The sequence below is a fragment of the Pleurodeles waltl genome, chromosome 8, assembly GCF_031143425.1.
Source record: "Pleurodeles waltl isolate 20211129_DDA chromosome 8, aPleWal1.hap1.20221129, whole genome shotgun sequence".
Classification (NCBI taxonomy): domain Eukaryota; kingdom Metazoa; phylum Chordata; class Amphibia; order Caudata; family Salamandridae; genus Pleurodeles; species Pleurodeles waltl.
In genome coordinates this window covers 125,300,248-125,324,196 of record NC_090447.1, presented here as the reverse complement: position 1 = coordinate 125,324,196, position 23,949 = coordinate 125,300,248, and the positions used below count along the sequence as shown (strand labels likewise).

The 23,949-nt window shown below is 43.5% G+C and overlaps 1 protein-coding gene across 2 annotated transcripts in view; it reads left to right on the top strand.

Annotated features, from left to right (window-relative positions):
- Positions 1–23,949, top strand: part of GAB2 (GRB2 associated binding protein 2) — a 396,835-nt gene that overhangs the window by 317,733 nt on the left and 55,153 nt on the right. For both annotated transcript variants that reach the window (XM_069203930.1, XM_069203929.1), the window contains one exon: positions 15,383–15,626. In XM_069203930.1, the coding sequence (XP_069060031.1) occupies positions 15,383–15,626 (244 nt within the window). The remainder of the gene's footprint in view (positions 1–15,382; positions 15,627–23,949) is intronic.

Here is a 23,949-nt window from a genome sequence, read left to right as displayed (position 1 = left end):
AAGTTTCCCGGGTACCATATACTAGGGACTTATCAGTAAATCAGGCCTTGCTAACTGGGTGTATACATTTCAACATGAAATTTGTATGGGGTTAAAACTCTGGCACTGAGGTCTTGTGGCAGCTCTCGATACACTCATAAAAACCATCAGCTAGCAGTCCAAATGGGGGCAAAAAGTGGGGTGGGGGAATGCAAAAAGCCTGTTTCCTCACATCTGTTATCTGTGAGAATAATTTTTTTTAAAGAGTTTACAAAGATCCAACTGGTCACTGCCACCATGCACTCATTAAAACATTTACTGTGCCTTTGGTTCACAGAACTAAGTGTGTGGCATCTACATAGTAGATACATTTGAAACCAAATGTCCTAATTAAATTGGACATACAGCTGAAATAAAATAGGGCTTAAGAAGACATCTGATGAACCCCCAACCCACAGACCTAAATCTTGACCAGAAAGCTATCAGTTAAGCAGCTTGGGATCTCTCAGAGAGATAGGATTTCAGCCATTCAGATGAAGAACCTCCAACACCGACCACCCACCGCTGGCTTTGACAGCAGCTGCGAAAGGGCGGTGCTGTAGGTCCTGCATTTGAATGGCTTGAATCCGATATGTAGGATGCAGCAGAGAGATCTTGTAGCACTAGGGTAGAAGCACTGCCTGGCCGGCCAATCGTCTCTGATCATTTAGGATTGATGACAAAGTTATCTCTGTAGTGTGGCCTGGAAGGAACCCATGTTGCACTGCATCAAAAACTCTGTTATCCCCTAAAAAGTTGAGAGCAGGAAATTAATGGTTTTACAGATAATTTTTAGGGTCGAGTGCGCAAGCGCTCTGGCCTGTTGTAATCTCTCTGTGAGCTTTTAACCCTGCCCACTCTTGCTATTCGTTCTCTGTTGTGCCTTTCTTAAATGCTTCATTTTTATTGGTGCATTTTGTGAAATGTCCCTCCTGTGTGTGCTGAGTTCCCTCCCAGGTGATTTCACTAAGTGATCATTTTTGTTGGCCATCACACTACATCACGCTTCTTCCTGTTACAGCGTGTGATGGCCCCTCCTCCATTTTCGGTTTCCTTTTCATCCCTGCCTTGATCCTTTCTAGACATTCACGCAGGGAGCCAATAACTCTCACATGGAGACCGTGGCCGCTTTGAATGGACTTGCTTATGTCAACTGTTTTACTTTTCATTCTCAATATAATGTGGCAAGAAAATTCCAGTTAGGAAATATAAGTCATTAAACATGGTGGGGGCTAATTATTTAAGATAGAATTCTCAACATTCTGAGAGTCATCACTGGCGTTTTGCATTAATATTGATGAGATGGTGCCTTCAATGACTTTCACAGTCATGTCCTTTATAATGAAGTATGGTGTTTTTTTCTCTCCGGTAGCTGATCTCAGTGTTGGTATCAGTGCTTCACCGCTCTGCAGTCAGTGAAATCTCCTCTGTTGATATTATGATGGCGATGCTTTGCTAAGTAGGTTGCTATGCAGGTATGGGGGCGTGGCCCGTTACGTCACCACCAAAATATTTCTAGCCCCTTGTTTCTGATTTATTTTCTCTTATTTGATACTTTATACAAAGTTAATGAGTCACAGGAATACAAACATTGGCCTTTTCGATATTTATCCAGTATGACTGAGCAAAGATCGAATTTTAAGTAAATTGAAATTATGTGTCTTTTTTTCCTGCTCCTCTGTTACAAACATTTATGTTGTTTTTGCTTTAAAGAACGCATGGAATTGGATATGAAATCTTTGATAACCTATGCTGTTCAAAAGGACCCCATGATCATAAAATCAATTTCTTGGGTACATGTGGTAACGCTGCCACCTTATGGCAGTACTGGGACTACACCAAAGCTAATGGGGTGTATCTGTCCCACCTGCACCCCGTGCCTTTTATTTTCAGCCCCCCCCCCCTTACGCCTCACTGTCACTTCCATTTTTCTTCAGGGGCAGGTGTTATTGTGTCACCATGATGTCTACTTTCATTGGCTCTGACATCTCTAAAAGGGCACTTTAATACCTCTCTTTAAAAAAAATGGCTTTGACCCATCTGTTCTTGCCAGCCACAGATATGTCACCACTCTTCCAGCACTAGTTGGCAAAAATAGTTGTAGTGCAGTCAAACTTCAAGTCACCTAAAAGGTGTGCCATCCATACACTCAGGATTCTGACCCGGGCATGGAACTGAAAGGAGCTGGAACTGCCTGCAATCTAACTTCAGTGATACAGTTTTCTTTTCTAATCCGAATTGTTTAGATTAGTTATTCCCAACATTTTCACTTCTGTGGACCCCCCACTTTATCATTACTGAAACAAGGGAAACTCTACTGAATCATAATTCGAATCCAGGCGCCCCCCACTGAGTCATTACTGAAAGCTGGGGACCGAATCTCTTAATAATATTTACTTTTTAAAGCAGTCACGGACCCCCTGAGGAGGCTTTGTGGACCCCGAGGGGTCCCAGGACCACAGCTTGGGAACCACTGGTTTAGGTGAACCAGGCACGCAGGCATGATGCTGAATGTCGTCTCATTGTAATTGTATCCATCCGAGTCTTTGGGGCAGGGATGAAGGGTGCTGAACATTTAGAAGCAAGTGGTTGTGGTTTGGCTCAAGTGTGACCGCTAAGCCTCCTCAGGGGGTCCACGACTGCTTAGAAAATTAAATAATATTAAAATATTTTGTCAGCAGCTTTCAGTAGCGGCTCAGTGGGGGGGTCCCCGGATTCCAATAATGATTCAGTGGGGGTCCCCGGGTTCCAGTAATGATAAAGTGGGGGTCCCGGAAGTCAAAAGGTTGGGAACCACTGGGTTAAACGGTTACCACAAGAGAAGGCAAATACATTTCCTAAAAGTGTAAAACAACAATAGACACTGAGGCATAAGAGCAAACTAGCATCGACTAAGCAATTTATTTGGGTTTAGTGTGCTAAGCAAATTAGATGCACTGGAAGAAGCCAACTGGAGCAGGCAAAGGCATATACAGTTGTAAAGCAGTACCTCATGCAGTTCAATAGAATCACTCAAGTGCAGGGAAAAGGAAGAACTGAAACAGCCAGTAGCATTAGAGGCAGGTTGAATACTCCATTGGACTGAGCTCAGATGTGACTGACACAGTCCTAGGCCAATGGCTAACAAGCCAATGGTTGGAAGGGGTGGACCCAAAACCACTCCATGTACATTGTTACCGATAGGTCTGTTTTACAGCCGTGCCATCAAAACACAGATCTAAAGGTTAAAGGATTGACATGTTAGGTGGATTGGGGTGTCGGTGATGCAAGCCTGAAAAGTAAAATGGAGGGAGAGCAGAAGCGGAATCCTTTTGTTTCTCTGCAAAAATAAATCGAAAATTCACATTTGAAGAATAAAATATGATGTCAAGAATATCACAGTTCCTATCAATCGATGTTGCAACACAAATCCATTCGTCTTCCTCCCAGTAGAGTTCAAGGTGCAGAGCAAAACACTGACAGAAATGGTTAACATTATGAGAAAAGATATTTTCAAAATCATCATAGAAGACACAGCTGGAGGTCGTTGTGTGATTAATCAAAGTTAGAGGATATTTTCTATGTTGTGGAAAGAGAAGTTTTAAGTATGTCCTAAACCTACTTAATAATTTTGTAATCCCTTCCCACTGCATGTACATTCATCTGCTACCTGGAAAGATAATTATTAGTGGTGTAAACTAAACAGTCAGCTGCACAAAAGGCTATAGGCAAATGAATAATTTTTTTACCTTCGCTGTAATGTAGCAGAAATAATTTGCTCAGGAAAATGTGGGAGGTGGGTGTATCCCTGAGCACCGCAAGAAGCTCATACATTAAGTGCTTAACTAGCCTTCAGTGCCACATAGGGTGCTGCGCCTTGCCACATCAATTGGCAATCTAATTAGTGGGCTCAAATTTAATTGGGAACAGTAAAACGTAAACAGGGAAAACACAGACTATTTGGTTGGTAGAGCCTTACTACTCTAACGTTCCAATATCTTTCTTTTTTCCCTTTTTAATGTATAATATTATACCCAGTGTGTGAGGTGTGAGAGCATTGTGACCCTTCTGTCACACGGTACCACACTGTTAATGGCCCTCTACCTTGCACTTGCCCTTTGCCTGCAGGTCTGGCCTATAGCTTGGGCTGAGGGCCTTTAACAACTTGTATAGTCCTGGTACTGGCTTTAATGGCATCTTATGTAGTACTCCAAGTTTGTTTTAATTTAGGTATGTGATATGTGTTTTATTCTGTAAGAGAAGGAATTGAGCTTGCTCTTCCCCAAAAACATGTAATGGGGAGTCATTTGCCGGGACCCGGAGTTGACAGAGCTGACGTATCGATAATTCTGGGTCAAACAGTAAATTACAGGGACATTTTCTGGCATGCTCTTAATAGTCTCCTTATGGAGTGCAGACTCCTTGCCTTCACGGATGAAGTGGGCAGGGTTGACTAACACTTCTCCATTGGAGGTGATTGGCAGCATGCACTTCCCCCATAATTAAGGAGAAAATTAACATAGTTTTCTACGGAGACTGGGGCACTCACTTTCAGATCTGCAGGCAGGTAAGTACCCGCGTCTTCAGAGGGCAGAGCTGGGGGGTTTAGAGGAGCACTGGGGGGCCACAAGTAGGCACCAAACATGCACCCTCAGCGGCGCTGGGGCGGCCGGGTGCAGGGTGCAAACAAGACGTTGAGTCTCCAGTGAAATGAGGGCACCCTGGGGGTCACTCAGAGGCTGCAGGTGAGGTCCAGGGAGGTCGTCTTGGGCAAACCACAGGCTGGACAGGGAGGAGGGCCGCCTGCTGAATGTAGCTGCACCAGAAGTTGGGTTCTCCAAAGTCTGGGGGCTGCTCATGCATCGGCTATCTTCGTCTGGAGCTTCGCGGTCAGAGGGGTCCTTGGGATTCCCTCTGCAGGCGTCGTCATGGAGGGGTGGAGAGGTCAACCCAGAGTGGGCACTTGCTTAGACTCACCTGGGGATCCTCGATAGCTGGTTGGGCCACCTGGACACAGGCCTTGGGCGTCTGATGTAGAGTGGTCAGGACTCACGCATTCGGAGTGAGGCTGGAGTCCTTGGTTGTTGGTTTCTTCTTGGATAGGGCCGTGGCTACAGGAGTTATTGGTCCTTTTGGGTGCAGGGCAGTCCTCTGGAGCTTGGAAGAGGTTGCTGGTCACACTGGATGCATCGCTGTTCTTGTGCAGGTTCTTTGAAGCAGGAGACAGGCCGGTAGGGCTGAGGCCAAGCCAGTTGTCGACTTCCATCTTCTGTGCTGTGGGTTTCAGCTATGCAGTCCTTCTTCTTCTTGTCGGGTCACCAGGAATCTGGTGATGTGGGTTCAGGGAGGCCCTTGAATGCTAGATTTGGGGGCGTTTCAGGGGTCAGAGGGCAGTAGCCAATGGTTACTTTCTCTGAGGGTGGCTACACCCTCCTTGTGTCCATTCCCTTTGGGGAGAGGGCCACAACCCTAATCCTATTGTTCCCTGTCCTCCAAACCAAGATTGAGGAGTCTGCAGGGAGGGGATCACCTCAGCTCTGGACACCTTAGGGGTGGTCCTGGCTAGGGTGGTCACGCCTCCCTGTTTTCCCGCTGGACTTGCCCTTAAAGCTGGGGCTTTGTCGGGGGGGGCGGGCAACTCCACTAGCTGGAGTGCCCTGGGGCACTGTAATCCGAGGCTTGAGCCTTTGAGGCTCACCGCCAGGTGTTACAGTTCCTGTAGGAGGAAGGTGTGAAGCACCTCCACCCAGAGCAGGCTTTGTTTCTGACCACAGAGAGCACAAAGGCTCTCACCCCATGTGGTCAGCAACTTGTCTGAAAGTCACAGGCTGGCACAGACCGGTCAGTCCTACACTAGCAGTTGGCTAACATACAGGGGACATCTCTAAGATGCCCTCCGGGTGCATTTTTCAGAAAATCCCACACTGGCATCAGTGGGGGTTTATTGTGCTGAGACGTTTGATATCAAACTTCCCAGTATTCAGTGAACCCATTATGGAGCTGTGGAGTTCGTAATGACAAACTCCCAGACCATATACTCAGTATGGCTACACTGCACGTACAGTGTCTTAGAATGGACTTAGACACTGTAGGGGCATATTGCTCATGCAGCTATGCTCTCACCTGTGGTATAGTGCACCCTGCCTTGGGGCCATAAGGCCTGCTAGAGGGGTGTCTTAGTAGGCCACAGGCAGTGGTTTGTGGGCATGGCACCCCAAAAGGTGTGCCATGTCGAGTTTACCTTTTTCTCCTCACCAGCACACACAAGCTGCCAAGGCAGTGAACATGTGCTTGGTGAGGAGTCCCCTAGGGTGGCTTAATACATGCCTTGGGGACCTTTCTTGGGCACAGAGTTCTTGGTGCCATGGGTACCTTTTACAAGGGACTTAACTGTGTGCCAAGGGTGTGCCAATTGTGGAAACAAATGTACAGATTTTGAGAAAGAGCACTGGTGCTGGGGCCTGGTTAGCAGGATCCCACCACACTTTCAATAAAAGTTGACAACAATAGGCAAAAAGTTGAGGGTAACCCTGCCAAAAGTGGCACTTTCCTTCACCTTGCCTGAGTAGCAGAAAGGAAAGAGGAATGATTGGAACTAAGCAGGCACAACTGCAGCATTTAATATAGGCTAAACACTACTGCCACTCAGAGAGCTACTTAGATTGTAATGGCTCCCTGGCTGAGCTGTAGGGTAAACTCCTCTGCCTCAGACCAACAAAAGATCATTTGCTGCCTGCCATTATTTAACTTAAGCAGAGAGTGTGGCTGTGTGTGCGTGCATGTGTGCGCACGTGCATTTGTGCCTATGCACACTGTTTTGTGTACATACAAATGTTTCCACTTAAGGTCACAAACATGCAAAAGCAAACTGTGGTGGTGTTCTGACAGGAGGGCAAAAGACTGTATTTCCCTAGGAGGGAAGATGGGGGATGGAGAGCCATTGGAGACTGGTTTTTGAAGGCCCAGGCTACTGCTTGACCTTCAAAAAGACTTTTATGCTGTATTGCAGCAGGCACAGTGGGGCAGTTAAGGGGTGTGAGAGTAGAGAGAAAGAAAGAAGAGAGAGGGAGAAGAGAAAGATAATGTATGGATGGGCGGAAGGGAGTGGGGGTGGTTGGAGACTTTTTGCCAGAGATGCTTTCGGTTCCCACTCAGCCCTGTACAAGGAGTGGTAAGAGAGCTGTGCCTGAGGTGGACAGAAGCCTGACATTCTGAGATAGCTTCTTTCTGAGAATAAAATATGCTGCAAATAAACAGTGAGTGAAGTTGTATTTTGTAAGTTGTGCTGGTATTTCTGGAATTAAATTGATAATTATTTATGTGCTCTTTCATTGCTGTGTCCAAAGACTAATTAGGATTTCCCTGCGGTTTCAACCTTTTCTTCTCCCATAAATCTGACAAGCACAAGTACTTTGCTGCAGAAATTAACAGAGCTGTGCTTCATTTTGTGTATCTGTTGCCAGACTTAAAATGAGCAACCTAAAAAAGTGCTTTCAGTAGTACTACAAAGAGTGACTTTGGCTTGGCTCACATGTTGGTAGCAAGGCGTACATGTTTTGACTGGGCAGAAGTTTTGTGCCTCCTCACAGCCCCTCTGGTTGCCTCATGCAGCCTCAGAACTGCAAATCATTGTGAGGCCCATCACCTCTCTGAAGGAGGGCCACATCATTGTGTTACACCACTGCCACAGACATGCCCCTCGCCAGTCCTCCCCTATTCGTGAGTCAAAGCCCAGTGTCATAGACCAGTGTTTCCCAATCTGTGGGGGCAAGCCGATTTTTGGTGGGTCATGAAAGTCCAAGAAAGAATTTATGGTGCCTTTAAACTCTGTATTTAAATAGTCACATTTGCTGCACTTCCATGACAGAGGTCAAATGTCAGGGGATGTCTTCTGACAAATTGCGGCTTATTATTTTAACACAGGGGTTGGTGTTAAACTCTTCTCACTTAGACATCAGAGACAAAAAAGCGAAGTGAATTGTGTGACAATCTTGTTGGTGTAGAAAGTGTGAACAGAAAGGCTGTTGGATGTCATTTCTTTTGTAGCACACAGCAAAATGTGAATACTTGTAAATTAACTATTCAGATTCAGCAGTTAGGAAAGCAAAAATGAAGCACATTTCTTGTAATTCTGAAGTATGATGGAAGCAAAGATTTTAATAGGATCAAAACAAATCTAGACACTTCATGTGGTGATGCACAAATGATATTAATTCTTTGAACCTCGATGATTATCACACATCACCCACACATCATTTGTGTGCAGTATAGTTTTATCAGTAAAACTGTATGCCTCTGCAAATTTAGTAGCCATTTCAATTGAAAAGTACTGTCTGTAAATGACAGTGCACCTCCACACAATGCTTTAGTTACTTAAAAAAAAAACATCTCATGGCATCAAAGCTAGGTGGGTTGTGAAAGTTTGTTGTTCTGAAAAGTGGGTCATGGTTCTAAAACGTCTGGGAAGCAGTGCCCTACACAATTCTGGATACCCTGGATTTCTTTGAAGCACACATTGCCCGCTCAGGATGTGAACAATGCGCCTCTCGCCTGCCATTACTGAGCACATCAGCACCGCTAATGGCACAGCCACGCGCCACTCCACCGCCATTAGAGCTGTCGGGGTCCAGGTCACTGCGGGATCTCCGTGACTGGGATTCATTTTAAAAATCAATGAGCGTGTCACTGAAAGAGCTTCCCCCGGGAGGCGCTGCACGCTTCTACTTTTGGACAATATTGGCCTCGTTTTATGTTCTGTTTTAAGGCTTAAAATGGCCGCCATAATTACAAGGTAATTAATTCTGGAGCGCCATGCTTTTATTTTCTCGCCACTTTGAAACTTTTCTATCAGATTTTGTTTTGCAGCCTCACAGTGGTTTTTAGGTGCACAATGAGTTGACTTGTGTTTGTGTGCCTCCTGCAGCTGCTGTCCTGGTAACACAGCGTGCTGTGTTCAACTTGGCAACACAGCCATTAAGCTTTAGAAAGTTTACAAAGAAACATGCTGCAGATGGTCTGTAAAGCAACCATTTCCTTGTTTGGTAAAACTTTCTTTTCAGCATTTTATAATAGCCTTTTAAAGATAAAGAATACTTGCAGGTCATGACATTCAGGGATACAAAAAACACATCTTTGGATTCACTCTTCCTCTGTAACTCAAAGAAATGAAACAACCCCTGCTGAGTTTTAGTCAAGGGCGAGTGAGAAAACGGGGGTACAGCAGAACAGGTTCGACTGGGAATATGAAGCAAACATTTAGGTTGCATGTGACTTCACCGAAAACCACTTCATCGAAGACAAGGGGTCGTTTCCACTTTGTAGATTGCACGTCATTGGAAGTTTTGCCTAATGTTTTTACTCACTTTTTGAAAGTGCAAATGCCATCCATTATGAAAATGATGTGTTTTTTTTATGCTAGGTTCCCTTCACTCTTTTCCATCTCCTGTTTTTAGGTGAAGTTTCACTTTCTTTTAAATCTACGGGGGGGTGGGAGTTCTTTCTGAACACCCTTTACCTCCGTTTTTCCCCCCTTCCACATTTCTTCCCACGCCTTCGTCTTGCTTTTGTTTGAGAGCTGGCGTCAAACCCCTCTCTCCTTCCTGCACCCATTTTTTAATAAATATGTTTATTTTTTCTCACCCTATTCTTCTAATTTTTCCCCTTTTTTGCGAGGACTCCTTTTCTCTGTCCTGCCCACCCTTACCTTTGTCTCCTTAACTCGTTTTGCTAAATCTATGTACCCTAATTGGAATTTGCTATGGGGTTCACATATTTTTTTCTTTTAAATATAGATTTTTTGGTTAATTCATATTTTAAATAGTTGGTTTCCCTAATATTTTCGACTACATCATATTACTATTAATTTGTTTTTTCACTAATTTGCTTTTCAATAATTTTGGTTCCCGGAAATGGGTTTCTGTTGTGTCTTTTTCTGTGAATGTACACATTAAATAAATATATGGGGAGAAGGAGTTCAGATACAGCAGAAAGTGACTTGCTGTGCAGCATTGATACTCACCCGGTTGATGCGATGAGTGTTTTGTTGATTGCGATTTGAGAAGCTTTAATAAGTTTTTTTTTTAACAAAATTTTATTTTCCAATTACGTTCACAAAATAAAAAAAACATGACAGAATATTGTTTTAAAATAGATGACAGGTGAATAGAGAATACACATTATAGAATGCATTAAACAACAGCACATATACAAGGACATTTTTCTATTAATAATAATATAAAAAGGCGTATAGCTATTGCTTCCCTCGTGTTGCTTAGACTGGACTATGTTACCAAAGCTTCATCTTTCTCTAAAATCATTATGACGTTCTGAAGCTATGCTGGTCTTTGGTACCAGGAAATTTAGTCACACGTCGCCAAACCTTATCTGCCTCAGTTGGAACTCGATCAAGGTTAGCAGTAGTTTTAAACTTGGCAGTATTATACTTAAGACTTCTCAATCCAAATCCCCCAGCCACCTAATAAACTGGTTTCAGATGGTCCAGGACAACTCCCCCTCGCTTGAAATCCCCTTCTGCAGCAAGAAGAGAACACCCAAGCAACCTTTCACAGGAACACATCAGTTCTGTGGATTGCCTTTCGGTTGGTCATCAGAAATAACCCTTCGCACACTGCCTTCACAAAATAAATGAAAAAAGCAATTGTTGTATATGGCTTCTTTAGGAAGTCTCTGGTTATTCTCTGCTGTGATGTCACAAGATGGGTAACTAAAAGTATTTGCAAAATGTTCAAAAGTCACAAGGGAAGCTCCTGCTTCACCTTTGTTTGACCATCACCTATGGATCTCCAGAGACCCGAGGGAGGGCAGATTCTATATGGGTCCCCCTTTACTCATCTACCCCTGTGAATGGGGCTGATGATTTGGGCTAGGCATATACTATATAAAAATATAGACGGCCAAAATATGAATAACAAGGGTGTATTTAACCTCAGGGTTCACTCTAATTTTCTACGTGATATCATTGATAAACCCTTGATGAGAAACATCTCACTTATTCACTATAACCCATCTGTAAATCTATACATCCTGACATCTCCCCCAAAGGTGAATCTTTGTTCGTCATGAACGAATAAATCAAGCTGTACATTAATGACAACTCTTGTATGGGCTTTTCCTGACTAGGTCCGTCCCATCCATTAACCACAAATGCACAACTATTTTTATCTCCTGTCCTTGGCCTAACTTTATACCCATTCATTCTTGTGTAATGTAAAACCTATAAGTATGAATTGTAACCCCTTGTGTTATTTTAAAAACCCCACCACTCTGTTTTATATGACTCACATTTTTCCAAAATTGTATTAATCTCCCAATTTCACTCTATTTCTTTTTGACATTGTTTATCATCTAGTCTCTGTAAGGCGCTCTGACCACCATTGGGTTTTGCCAACTTCATATAGAACCAAAAATGAAAAAGAAAATGTTGCAGTGGAGCCATTCAATACTTTTTCCTCGAGGTTTGTGAAGCAAATCCTAGCGAGCATTAGGACATTAAATTAGATCAGTAATATTAGACAACGCTGATGCTCCCATTGAGATTTCAGTAACGTACTCTCTGTTTAACCAGTGATAACATAGGTGAGTGTACCTTGATTAAGGTAGAATTCTCAGTGCCTGGATGAAATGCTACAGTGGACAGACAAAGTTATGTGCAAGACGATTGTAGGTGAGGGAAACCCGCACCTGTCTCTTGGATCCAACCTCATGCACAGAACAACTCAATAATGTCCTGCCACAAGCGTATCTCATCCTAAAATAGAATAGCAAGTTATGTTTTAGAAACTATATGGAGTGTGAAGCTGACAAGAAGGTTATAGCCAACACATGCACAAACATCGCTATATGATGTAGCTGAAAATTGGTGGAAACCCCCATCCTTTGTGTGATGCTCACCGTCCAGAGTTTCCTAAAGGTTGGGCCCATTTGAGTTTCTTGCTTTTCGCATAGGATTTACCCTGCTAGTGCCTTGTTGGAATCACCAATTCCAGGCCAATGGAACATGGTGGCTAGCTCAAGTCCAGCCTCAGCATTGGTGTCACGGAAGCACAACACTGGAGCACCGGCAAATGAAGAAACATTCTTTGTAGAGTATTAGTCCACCCACATTACTCATGTCCTACTCTACCGGGGAAAAAACCTCTGTCTTGGTTTGCAGGATTGTTTGACATTTTTATTGAAAATCCCGAAGAAATCATATTTTTTAAGATCATCTTTCCAAAATGTTTTCTAAAAAGTATCCCATGGCATGAAAGCAATACTTCCCAGTACTAAAGCTCATCGCTTCTACTTCTTTCTCCAACATAGTTTCTTGGGAAAGTTGAAGAAAATTGACAACATTTTATAAGTGATGGCACTGGGGATACAGCTGCAGGTTTGATTGTCGCCGTGAGTAAATGTCACTGAGTTATCTGACTCCAAGTAACAAAGAGGTGGGTTCTTCTCTTCCAGACGCCTTAATAGCTTATCTAGTGCTGGAGTGTAGAGCATCATTACACCCAGTTTGGCGTCCCCTTCAAATAACCTCAGTCCAACTCTTTGTGCCTCATAGGTGATTCTAAAACTGTAAGTCTATAAAGTAAGAAGCTGCAGAAGGTTCTTGAAGGGAAGAGGGTTTCCAAAATCCTAATCCATCTTCTGTTTGCTTGATCACATTGGGTCTTTCAACACAGATGATGATTTCCTACCTTCTTCTATTAAAGTTCCTATTTCTAGGACAATATGGGACCAGTGGAAGAGCACAGTCCCATGTGCCAGTGGTGTAATAATAGCCCCTGCAGCCCCTGCGGGGGGAGGATCAGGGTGGGTGACCTCCATGGGGCCCCCTCTGGCACTGTGCACGGATGGCGGGCCCCTGGCTGAGAGCTCCTGCCTGACTCCAGAGCACGGGCCCCTGCCATATATTTTGGAGGTGTCCCCCCTTAGGTTTCGTTATGCCACTGCCATGTTCCATTCCGCTGGGACGCATGCCATGGGTGTATGAATGCAAGTGCTTCCATCACGTTCCACTGGAACTCTCCCAGTAGCCTCTCAACCCTTCTAAAGACCCTGTTGACTTTCTGAGGCTTCCCCTTTGGTCGTAGTGAGACGAAGAGTCTCCTTACTTTAGACAGCAGCAGTCACAAAACTGGTCCGTGGTGCAGACCTTTCCCTGGCTTGCTCTCCCACAGGTAGGGTGGAGTTTGAATGGAGAGCTGCTGTTGTTCCCCCAACTCACAGTCCCCTTTCCTCCCTTGTTTTAGACCTGCAGAAAAGACACAGTGTGTGGACTGCAGCACTCTATACTTCCAGCAGGTAGGGTACACAAAAAGTGTCTTTACCTAGTATGCCAAATGTCTTGAGTTGACCCTGTTCTTTAGTTATCTAATGAGTATCATATTGCTTGTTACCAATTATCAGTGCTGTAAACTTTTTAAATCCTAGCCCCAGTTTATTGAAACTCCTCCTTCTACTGATGTCATAGAAGTGAAAGTTATCACATCATTTGTGGTACTGTGTTGCAGTCAGTTTACCTTCAGTACCAATCTGTGCAGTATGCATAATTCTTTAGATATTTAGTGCATGTTAGTCAATTGTAGTGGACATTTTTTATTCCTGGCAATTATTAGACTGGCTTTATCCAACACCTTTTGATTTTACTAAAATTATATGTATAATAAACTTAGTAAGACAGGCTCTCGGGGAGCTCTCTTCACCCCCTGGTCTGTTGTTGTCATTCACGTTACAGCATGGGGCAAAGGGTCAGCCCACTTTAGCCATTGACTAACTTCACTGTGAGTGTCAGCATTCTGCCCTTTCACAAGATAACCGTTCACACATTTTAGTTCCTTTTAGTGCCAGGGACTACTATGAAGATAAGTGCTTTTTAAGACCAAAAATATTTTTGCTTTTAGCAATTTTCTTTTTTTAGATTGATGAGGGCCCAGTAATTTCCCCAAAAACAAAGTTCTGCAAAAAACATGACGAAGTAACACAAGCACTGACAAAAGCTACATGCTGGCAGCCAACATCAGCCCTATTAACTTTGCCCGTCCTTGTTTTATTATGTGCTCATGAGCAGCTATTGTTGAGTCGTGGGTTAGACGGTTGGGTTACAGTCCATGCACCGGGCGAGTATTGCTGCTATGTAGATGTTTGATCATTTTCATTGTGCTTGACAAAGGTCTGCGACTAGTTTAGTTTAGCAACCTTTTTTAACACCTGGTAGTCAAATCTATCTAGCACCAAAGGCAAATTTTTATAATACATTTTATAATACAACAATATAAATCCTTCATAAATTTATTAGAAATGCTATTGAGACTGAAGGACTCAAATGAAGCAATTCTAGCTGTATTCTTAAGGCCAATGCTTCTGAATATATCCCATCTGCAGATTGAAGTGACTCAAAAATTATATATATTTTTTTCTGAATGTCTTTCCAAATGCTGCGTGTGAAGTGATTTTGCAAATTAGTTGCTGCTACCAGTCGCGGCTCGCTGCAGTCACAAGGGGCGGGTGCGGCACGTGGGGGTGGAGGGTATAAGATTTTTTTTTTTTTTAAACGTACCTGATCTGCCGCCGCACATCTCCTCTCTCTCCAGTCGCTGCAGGCACAGGCTCCCAGCCTGCCCTGTGGCCAATCCTGACACTGCTCAGAGCAGCATCTGGGTTGGCTTGAGCGCCCAGCCAGGGTGTTCCTAAGCAGACTGGGAGCCTGTGCCTGCTCTCTCCATCCGGCAACACAGTGCAGGGCTGGAGAGAGCACAGTGCGCATGTGTGTTTGGCTGGCCTGAGACAGCCGGCCAAACACACATGCGCACTGAGGGGAGTGCACAGTGAACACCCCTCATTCCCTTCATCCCCCAGTGCCCGCCCCTTTAACAATGAAAGGATAATAAACTCAGGTCTTGCAGCTTTGTCTGCTGGTGGTGGTGGGGGGGGGGGGGAATGCTCCTCTGCCATAATGGAGGAACTGCCGCTGGCTTCTACATAAGTAGGGTCTAGACCAACATAGGACTTTCCCTTTAATGTCCATGTTTAGAGAAGAAGATGCCTAATAGAAGTTCCGCTGGTACCAGTAGAAGGACGTCAACAATTACCATCACTTGAAAAGTGATTTTCTTCTGTGCTGCAGCGGGTGAAGCTGCAGCAGGAGCTAGAGATCTGACTGATACTCAAATATTTCATATAATTAATTATTATTGTGGTAGTTGTTACTGTCATTAATTGTAGCATTATTTTAAATTACACTCTAGCTCATGCCAACCTCACAGACAATGCAAAAATAATAATGTCTTGTAAGAAAACACATTTTCCAAGTTAAATTGCTTGATATTGTGTCTGTATGTTGAGTTTTCACCATAGCCCTGCCTTCTTGTTTCCCATACAGACGCCTTGAAAAACACCCCTTTGGTGAGCCATGGTCCACGATCCTCCCCTGCAGAGCTGAGCAGCTCCAACCAGCTCCTACTGCGGGAACGCAAATCTTCAGCTCCTGCGCACTCTAGCCAGCCTACGTTGTTTACTTTTGATGCTCCTTCCAACCACATGCACCAAACCACACTGTCGGCCAGCGCCCCACAGGACTATCTCTTCCTGCACCAGTGCATGAGCAGAAAATCAGAAAGCACAAGGTGAGGAAATTGCTCAGGTCACACTCAAGAAGACGTCCCTCTGAGGTTGTGGATGTCCACTTCTTTAAACCACTAATTGGGTGGATACATTAATTTAGTGGTATTTCCTAATTTAAAACATTTTCCCATTATACATGATAATGGTGGTATTTGTCAGTCTATAAAAAGGTCAGTAATCCTGTATGCATTTGATTTGAATGGGGTTGTTATGACATCAATGCACTTTTGTAGAAGTAAGCCAAGTATAGGTGTTTAAGATATTTGCACCTTGAGGTTTTATGCTGTATTAAATCTTTTATTTTTATTTTGAGAGAACTCACCAACGACTAAATGGTCTGCTGATCCCAGTTTTATATCCCAAAGGAATTTTATCTCTGTACTGTGTCTGAAAGGGAAAGCCATGGTAAAGATGCAGACAGGATAGAGCAATGGTTCCCAACCTTTTGATTTCTGTGGACCCCCACTTTAACATTAATGGAGGGACCCCCACTAGATCATCATTGGAATCCGGGGACCCCCGTCTGAGTCATTACTTAAAGCTGGGGACCTAATTTGTCAATATTTGCTAATATTTTTTAATGTTCTAAGCAGTTGCGGACCTCCTGAGAAGGCTTCGCGGACCCCCAGGGGTCCCCGGACCACAGGTTGGGAACCACTGAGCAATGTTTCATACATGTTTGGTTCGAACAATTCATGTAAAATTGGTGTAGAAGCATATGATGTTCACTCACTTGTAGAAAGGCTACTCAGAGTATGCAACACATTTACAAATAGCATTTTTATGTTGTGAACAAGTCAGTTTATTCTTCTCATGTCTACATGTGATGATTCCGGGATTGCTGATTTTGACATGATTTTACATTTGACTTTCCCGAGATGTATGGTTCACTGCTGATCTGTCCTTCGCCCACTAGACCTCGACAGACAAGTGAAGGACCAACATAAACGCTTGATGGCTTTTAGTATCTTGGCACTTCTGCATTAAAAGTACCACTGAGCTTTAATTCTTTTTTGACTTGGCTACTAAAACAAAGTCCATGTTAGAGCACCCACAAAGAGATCTAAAAATGTAGAGGATCCCGAAAACAGGGGCCCCAGAATATGCTTCAAACTAAGGGAAGTATATGGACCCATAACAGTGGTTCTGGTGCAGGGTCACATTTACAATTTTATGCCTTAATGTCTTCTGGAGAAATGACCTGGAATACTTCAAATTCTGGATTCTCTTTATCTTTACTGTCAAGCATTAAAACATTACGTCATATAGGCTGTCTACTCTATACATATATATTGTGATATGCATCAAGTTTACAAATATTGGAGATACAATTCACGCTCATTGAAGACTCATGCTCATTAAATAATAAACCTCATAAAATGTATCGCTCTTCGTCTTCCTAGAGAGATATCCTGTGGCACCGTCAAGAGCTAGAACATCAAGTGAATAGTAAGCACACATTGTTGTCTTTAACGAGGCACAAGTGCCCTGTGTTAACTTCATTAACTGCTCTCACACCTCTCCAGGGCACATCATAGTGTTTTCATCCTGTCTATTGCAAACTGTGAGTTGCACTTGACTATCATACGTCAGCTGTCAACTTGCGCTTTTAATATTTAGAGTTCTCATATTTTCCTCATTTGAGTAGGCTTCCTTATAATGTTGTAGGGGTTCCATGACGGAAGTCAATATTGGGCACATCATCAGATAGTCCTGGAGCTCAGTCCATCCTCCTATCCTTTGGCTTGTCAATGGACTCCCAGCTTCTTTAGAATAGTCTTTAAATAGAGATATGCTTCATGTCCCCAGCAAACCTTTTGATCCGTCTAAGCGGTAACCACACCACTTGCCCTATCAAGTGGTATCATAAGAGCATTGTTATATATCCCAGGGTGAAACGTGGGATTGGACTGTTCCAGTTTGATCAAGCCTGCCGTGTGGGAAGGTTAAGGAGAAAGGAGGGTGAACTCATTTTTTATTCATTGGGCGCCTACCTCCGGGCAGTGTCTCGAACAGAGGTCTTGAACATGATTTTGTTTCAGGAGGTCTTCCCTGGTCTACAATGTCTATTGAGATGGACTCGGCCTCAAGACCAAACCTCCATTAACCAGCTCTATCCAGAAGTGACTTTCACAACCACAGAAGAGACAATTGTAACTATCTGTATCCTTTGGAATCTATGGCTCTCTACAATGTTTCTGCTTGCCTTTGTTGTGCAACATACAAGATGGATAGAAACACCCGATTAAAGAAATATAGAAATGTTGTGACCTTACACATTATGATGTTTTCAGGTCTGACCTCGAGGGGGAATTTTTATTTTGAAGTGTGAGATTTGTTGTGATGTATACATATATATTAATAAGGGATGGGAAGTCCAGGACTTGCTGAACTCAATACAGCCTTGCTCTGTCCTCACACAACCTTTACATCAGAATACGCCTTTGTTTACAGAGCACTTGAGGGGTGTGTGCTATTACAGCAGTTGGCTCAGATTAAAGTATGTAGCTATATTACAACAGGGTTACCTCATAGTGAAAGGTGCCCAGGTCTGTAAGTATCTACATATTTACATATCTTCACAGATAACATGGGTCACATACTTAGATGAAATGTATAATTAAACAGCCACATGGGCTTTTAACTCCATATGTAATAGGAGAAAGACCCCTTAATATCCGTCTGAAATAAGACACATGAACACAGAGCTATATTGGTATCACTGTATTTTGAGAGCATGTAATTTCATACATGGCTGCATAGAATGACCTGCGAAAATTGAAAAGCATGCAATAAAATGGAGACAGCACACATTCAGAGAGAAACCTTAACCCTCATAAAACAAGTGGCAAGCTAATTTTAAAGAGCCCATTTCCAACATAACACTGCTGTGGCAATGTAGGCCCAATACCACACCAGGAGCCATGGTGACTCCAGGCATTTCTAAAAACCAGGGACCCTGGATGGTCCCGGGTGGTGCAGCTTGATTGGTACCGCAATAAATTTTTACCGCAGATGCCCTGCGAAGCTTGAACTTTTGGCACAAATCCAAATTTACTCAAATTGATGTGGTGGAAAATTCAAAAAATTGTGGTTAACAGCAAATGTCCTAGCATCCAGCGTTCCCTTACTCTCAAATATAAACAGCACCTGGCCTGTGGATGGGCCTGTCGCATAAGACAGGCCAGGCTGAAAAACACAGCATGTGATTGAAGGAAGCCGTGCTATGAAAAGGTCAGTTTTTGCAAAGTTAAAAGACTGCAGTCTTTTGGGGCGCGGTTGGCCAATACCCAGGTGCACCTACCAATGCCACGTGGCCAAAAGACAGGCTACTGCTGCTCCAGCTTTTGCAAGTAATTCAGTAGACCTGGAGACTACAGCAAGGAAAGTGATAATGTGCCATGATCCGCATGGTCAGTTTTTCCTCTAACGGTATGAAGGCTTTGTGTGAGTGACACATGTGCATGTCTGTTTATCTGTGAGGGGTTAGATATGTGTTGTGTGATGCCACTGTCACATGAGTGGGAATTTACAATATTGTTGAAAGATAGAGGTTTTTTTTTTAATACCTGTCCTGAGTTTGAGAGTTCCCTTGCCCTTGTAGCAGGCCAAGGTGGATGTTGGAGAAGATACATTTATCGAAGGGGCAGGGGTGAGACAGACATTAAAACAGAGGCAGGTTCCTGGTCCCTCTCCAGGAAGAGCCTTTGCTAACTGTATCCTGGCAAACCTCTCCTTCACCCATCTCCTCCCATCCTGCCGCTTTTTCTTTATTTCCCCCCAATCTGTACTTCACCCCCAATCGTATTATCGAATCTGTGATGTCTTCCACCCGCTGTCGACCGAATGATCTGTGCTCAATTTAGTTCGTATAAACTTCAGGCTTAGCTCCTCTGCTAGGGCGATCCCTCCCCCCGCCAGCAGCTGCAAACTTTTAATTAAAAAACGATGATAAACATAGTTTATCGTTTTTTGGTAAAAGGGACGGGGCCACAGACTGTGATGAGCACTGAGTGCGAGTGCACAGCACTTCCGCTCTTTGCGCATGTATGTTTGGTCGTCCGTCTCGGGCCGGCCAAACACACATGTGCAGTAGGCTCTCTCCAGCCGGGCACTGTGTTGCCGGGCTGGATAGACCAGGCACAGGCTCCCAGTCTGCCTGGGATTGCCCTGGCTAGGCTCTCCCAGCCAATCCTGGCACTGCTCTGAGCAGCATCAGGATTGGCCGCAGGGCAGGCTGGGAGCCTGTGCCTACAGCCTGTCTGCACAGGAGAGGAGCAGCGCGGTGGTGACGGCGACGGCGACGATTCAGGTACGTTTTTAAATTATTATTCCATCCCCGCATAAGCTGCCCAAACCCCCACCTGCGTACCGACCCCGCCTCTCTTTAGCACTGCAAGCCACTCCTAATAAACTTCATTAGGGTTGGTGTGCATACTGGCCCAGGTTTGACCTATAGCAGGAAGCTGATCTTCACAGCATTGTGAAATTGCTACTGACAGCTCAGACAAAAGATGACCTGAAAATGTATTCGTTCTGCGCTTAAACAAAGATTTCCTGAACCATTTCCTGCGTGGGGCTGTGGTATTGTAACTACATACTGGCTCATGTACCCTCCTCAGTACAAATGCAATGGCAACTCACATCTCTTCTCCAGCATGTCCTACCTTAGAACAAAGATTCAGTAACATGATTTATTTTATTTGACAGTATCAACAGCCAACCTTTTACGATGTGATTCAATGCACCTACCAATAATATTTCACACACCTATGCAGTTTCAATTCTTTAGAAATTATGGTTTGTTAAATGATAAAATATTGAGTTAAAAACACAAGCTCCGCAAATGCAGAACAAACATTAAAATGTAAAATGGCATAAATCCTTACTGTGCTCTAGGGAAAGACAAGATTAAATTTAATTTCTAAATAATAGGGTGGTCCTTTTTTTAAATTCCAAAAGAGTTTTATTCAGTAGTATTAACAAAGAAACAAAAAGGAAAACAGTAACAATTTTCAGTACAGTCATAAGTTGGGGAGTGCATCATTGAGAATTTAAAAAGTACATAGCATAGTCCAGTACGCGTGGACAATATTGGGGCAAGTACCTGTGGTCGTGGGGTGGGTGTTTTTAGTGCTGCGTCCCAGACAGTTATTTTTAAAAGTTGCATCATATACCACCCAAGAGAAGAACAATATCCCTGAAAATTGAATATATGCAATCCAGCATTGACTGTAAGGTAATACTAGCCAACTCGTAACGTACCTGAAGTAAGGGTAGATCATAAGACACGTCAGAGGAGAGCAAGGTAAGGGATGGAGGAGAAAAAGCGAAGTGGTGGACTGCATTGTAATAGCAAAGTCCGCCCTAACTTTTTATCTTAAGGTGTCACTCAAGGCCCTTACCTCCCATCTGGAGCTCTTCGATTTATGTTACTCAAGCAGCCGCCCTAGAGTGGACCGTGTAGATGTCACTGTTAAAATAGTGCAAGGAGTAATGCATGCACCCCAAGTGTGGCACGTGCCACAAAAGATTACGAAGGTGCACTTTTCTGTAAATAGTCATCAAAACTGCCCCAGAGTTATGAAAGTGTCCTCCTGTGAATGTGACATTGAAAGAGTTTGTTGAAGCTTAAATGATGATAAGGTTGGTTGGCAAAGGGGTTGCAGTCCCTGGGCTGAATTTTAAACAGAAAATCTTGAATTGAGCTCCTCAAATTACGTACAGGTATATCTGCAGGCGTAAAAATTACATTGCAAGCAGGGTATCTCTATTCCAATTTAGCTATCAGAAATAAAATTGAAACCCTTGATACACAGGCAGTAAGGAACCAGTTTTTATTAGTTTATTTCATTTATTAGATGGATAACAATACATTGACCACATACTCACATAAACAAATACAACCTTTACATAATAATCATTATCAACATATGCATAAAAAAAACATATTTTTTTGTTTTTTTGTAAGAAGGATAAAGCAGTCTCTAGTGCGTGTGCTTATTTGTATTAAATAGTGTTCTTAGAGCAATTGGAAGACATCCCAGCATCTTTCTTCTCCAGTCCCAGTGCGGAGAACAATCAAGATGGTTGTTCCAGGATCACAACCATTAGAACATTAGATGCTTCACTTCGTGAAATGTTATTAATGCTCATTTAAAACTGTATCCACGCCTTTCTTCCAAATGTATTTAATGTATAAAATGATCCATGAGATGGTTCCTGGTTTATCTCACCTAGCATTCAGAATACATCTTGAAACACTTAAGAACGGATTCTCAATTCCCAATTTGAAGAATATTCCAAATGCAATTCGCACATTATTGAATCCAGTTTCATGATCCTTGGTGCATGGCTGCCTTGTCTCACATGCAATTAACCATGTGAGACCAGTTAGCAAGATTTCCTTAGTTCAGTCAGTACTATGAGTCCAGCATCAATGTGTCTTACTCTGAATTGCTGGTAGAAGTATTTACTCCTGAGATGGGGACATGGATCTCACTGGATGCCCCAAGATAAGCTGCTTTCCAAGAGGTAAAGCAGTCCAAGGGGATAGCCGGCGCATATCCAGAAGTTGATAGAATCCAGACCAAAAGCGTTCCAATGTCACCATGATAATATCTGATTTTTATTTTTCATAAATATACATTTATTTTTTTACAAGAGACCTTGGGTTATCCCCTGACTCTCAGAATACATTAAGTTTGCCTGTGTCCTGTAGATACAGATTGCCCCACCTATGCCCCGTCCAGCTGGAGAAATCCAGTTATTAGGAGCACTTTAAGCTACCCTCACCCACCCCCCATTGATTTCTAAATGGAAAAGGCTTAGAGCTTTGAGCAACCCCATGCAGGACGCAAAAGCTGGAATAGTTGATGCTTTTCATTTAGGGTCTCTAGCTTTTCTCTAAATTGAATGTATGGCCTGTGAGATTTAAATGATGCAGATATGTATCCCATCATGAAGGGTACACTGGAAAAAATACTCTCTGCTCTGCCCGGGTCAGTCCTGTTGCTGTAGCTCTGTACATGTTCTGTTGCCTAGTATTTTCCAAAACAAGACCTGACAACACTTCAGTAGGGGGTATTTGCTAAAAGATGAAATAGAAATGTATCTGTGAATATAGAATTATTCTCTATGTACCTGTCCATTTGTGTGAATGTTTACGAGAGATCTGTGTAATCTAGGACTCCCGGAGACAGGCCTGAGGCTCTAAAAATCCCTGCAGGCATCTCAGAACAGGGCACACAGGTCTGACAGTGGTCATCTCCTCTTCACTGAGGATATATGGATGCAGATCATTTAGTGCCCTTTAGTTATCTAGTAAAAGGTTTGCTATAGGCTCTGTCTGCTCCAGAGTGAAGTTCCTCTTCCTCTGGAGTGGGCTGAGCCACATCCTGGAGGATGGAGCTGGGGTCTAGTGTCTGGGAGGCCAGCAGGATGAAGGCTGGAGCCAGGGCCTCGCCTGCCTCTATGCGCTTGCAGGGTTGATGTGTATTGTGTGTGGGGAGTTTGTATTACATTTGCCTATTAACCTCCATTCCTAGTTCTACATAGCACAGGCGTAGAACGCAGAGTTTGCTGCAGAGAATTACCCCTGAGCATCTTTCGTACACCTACTTGCAGTAAGTTTATAGTTGTAAATGTAAAGGTGGAGACACACACGCCTACTATCTCTGCACAGATTTTCTGAATACCATCCAGGCGGAGATTTCCACCCAAACGAATGCAGAAAGCTACATGTGCAGAGATGCTCCTATTTGAAAAAGGCCCATTATGTTTTTCCTGTCATTTATATAATATACTTTTGTGAACTAATGGTAGATATTCTCACTGTGGTTGGTACATGTGTTATCTACGTGAAGAGATTATAAATGTGTCCGTGCACTAATAGCTTATGGCCAGAAGTAGCGCGAGTTTAGATTGTTTCAAATGTCACCATGTTTTAAAGATGTAATTCTTCCTTGCTGGGGTGCAGTATGTGTTTTTTTCTGCTGAGGCTGTAGGTCTGGTATCGTCCTTATTAAACTTCCTTATTAGTAATCAGTGTCAGATTCCCCTTCCTCCTTTCATCTTTGAAATTGTTGTACCTTTCTAACATGGAGAAGAGCAGCATCTCCAGAGGGGATCATGTTCCGGAGTCAGTAAGGACCCTGCGGATGACTCTCTTTGCACTCTCAGATGATGGGGTGTCCTAGTGCTGTGGGGGGCTTAGCACTTGGTCACGGTACAGCCCTTTTAACATTCACATACAGCTGCAGGGACCCAGGTTCACATGTTCAGCATTCCTCAGGAGGCGTTATGGAGCTGCCTCTTTCTTTGCAA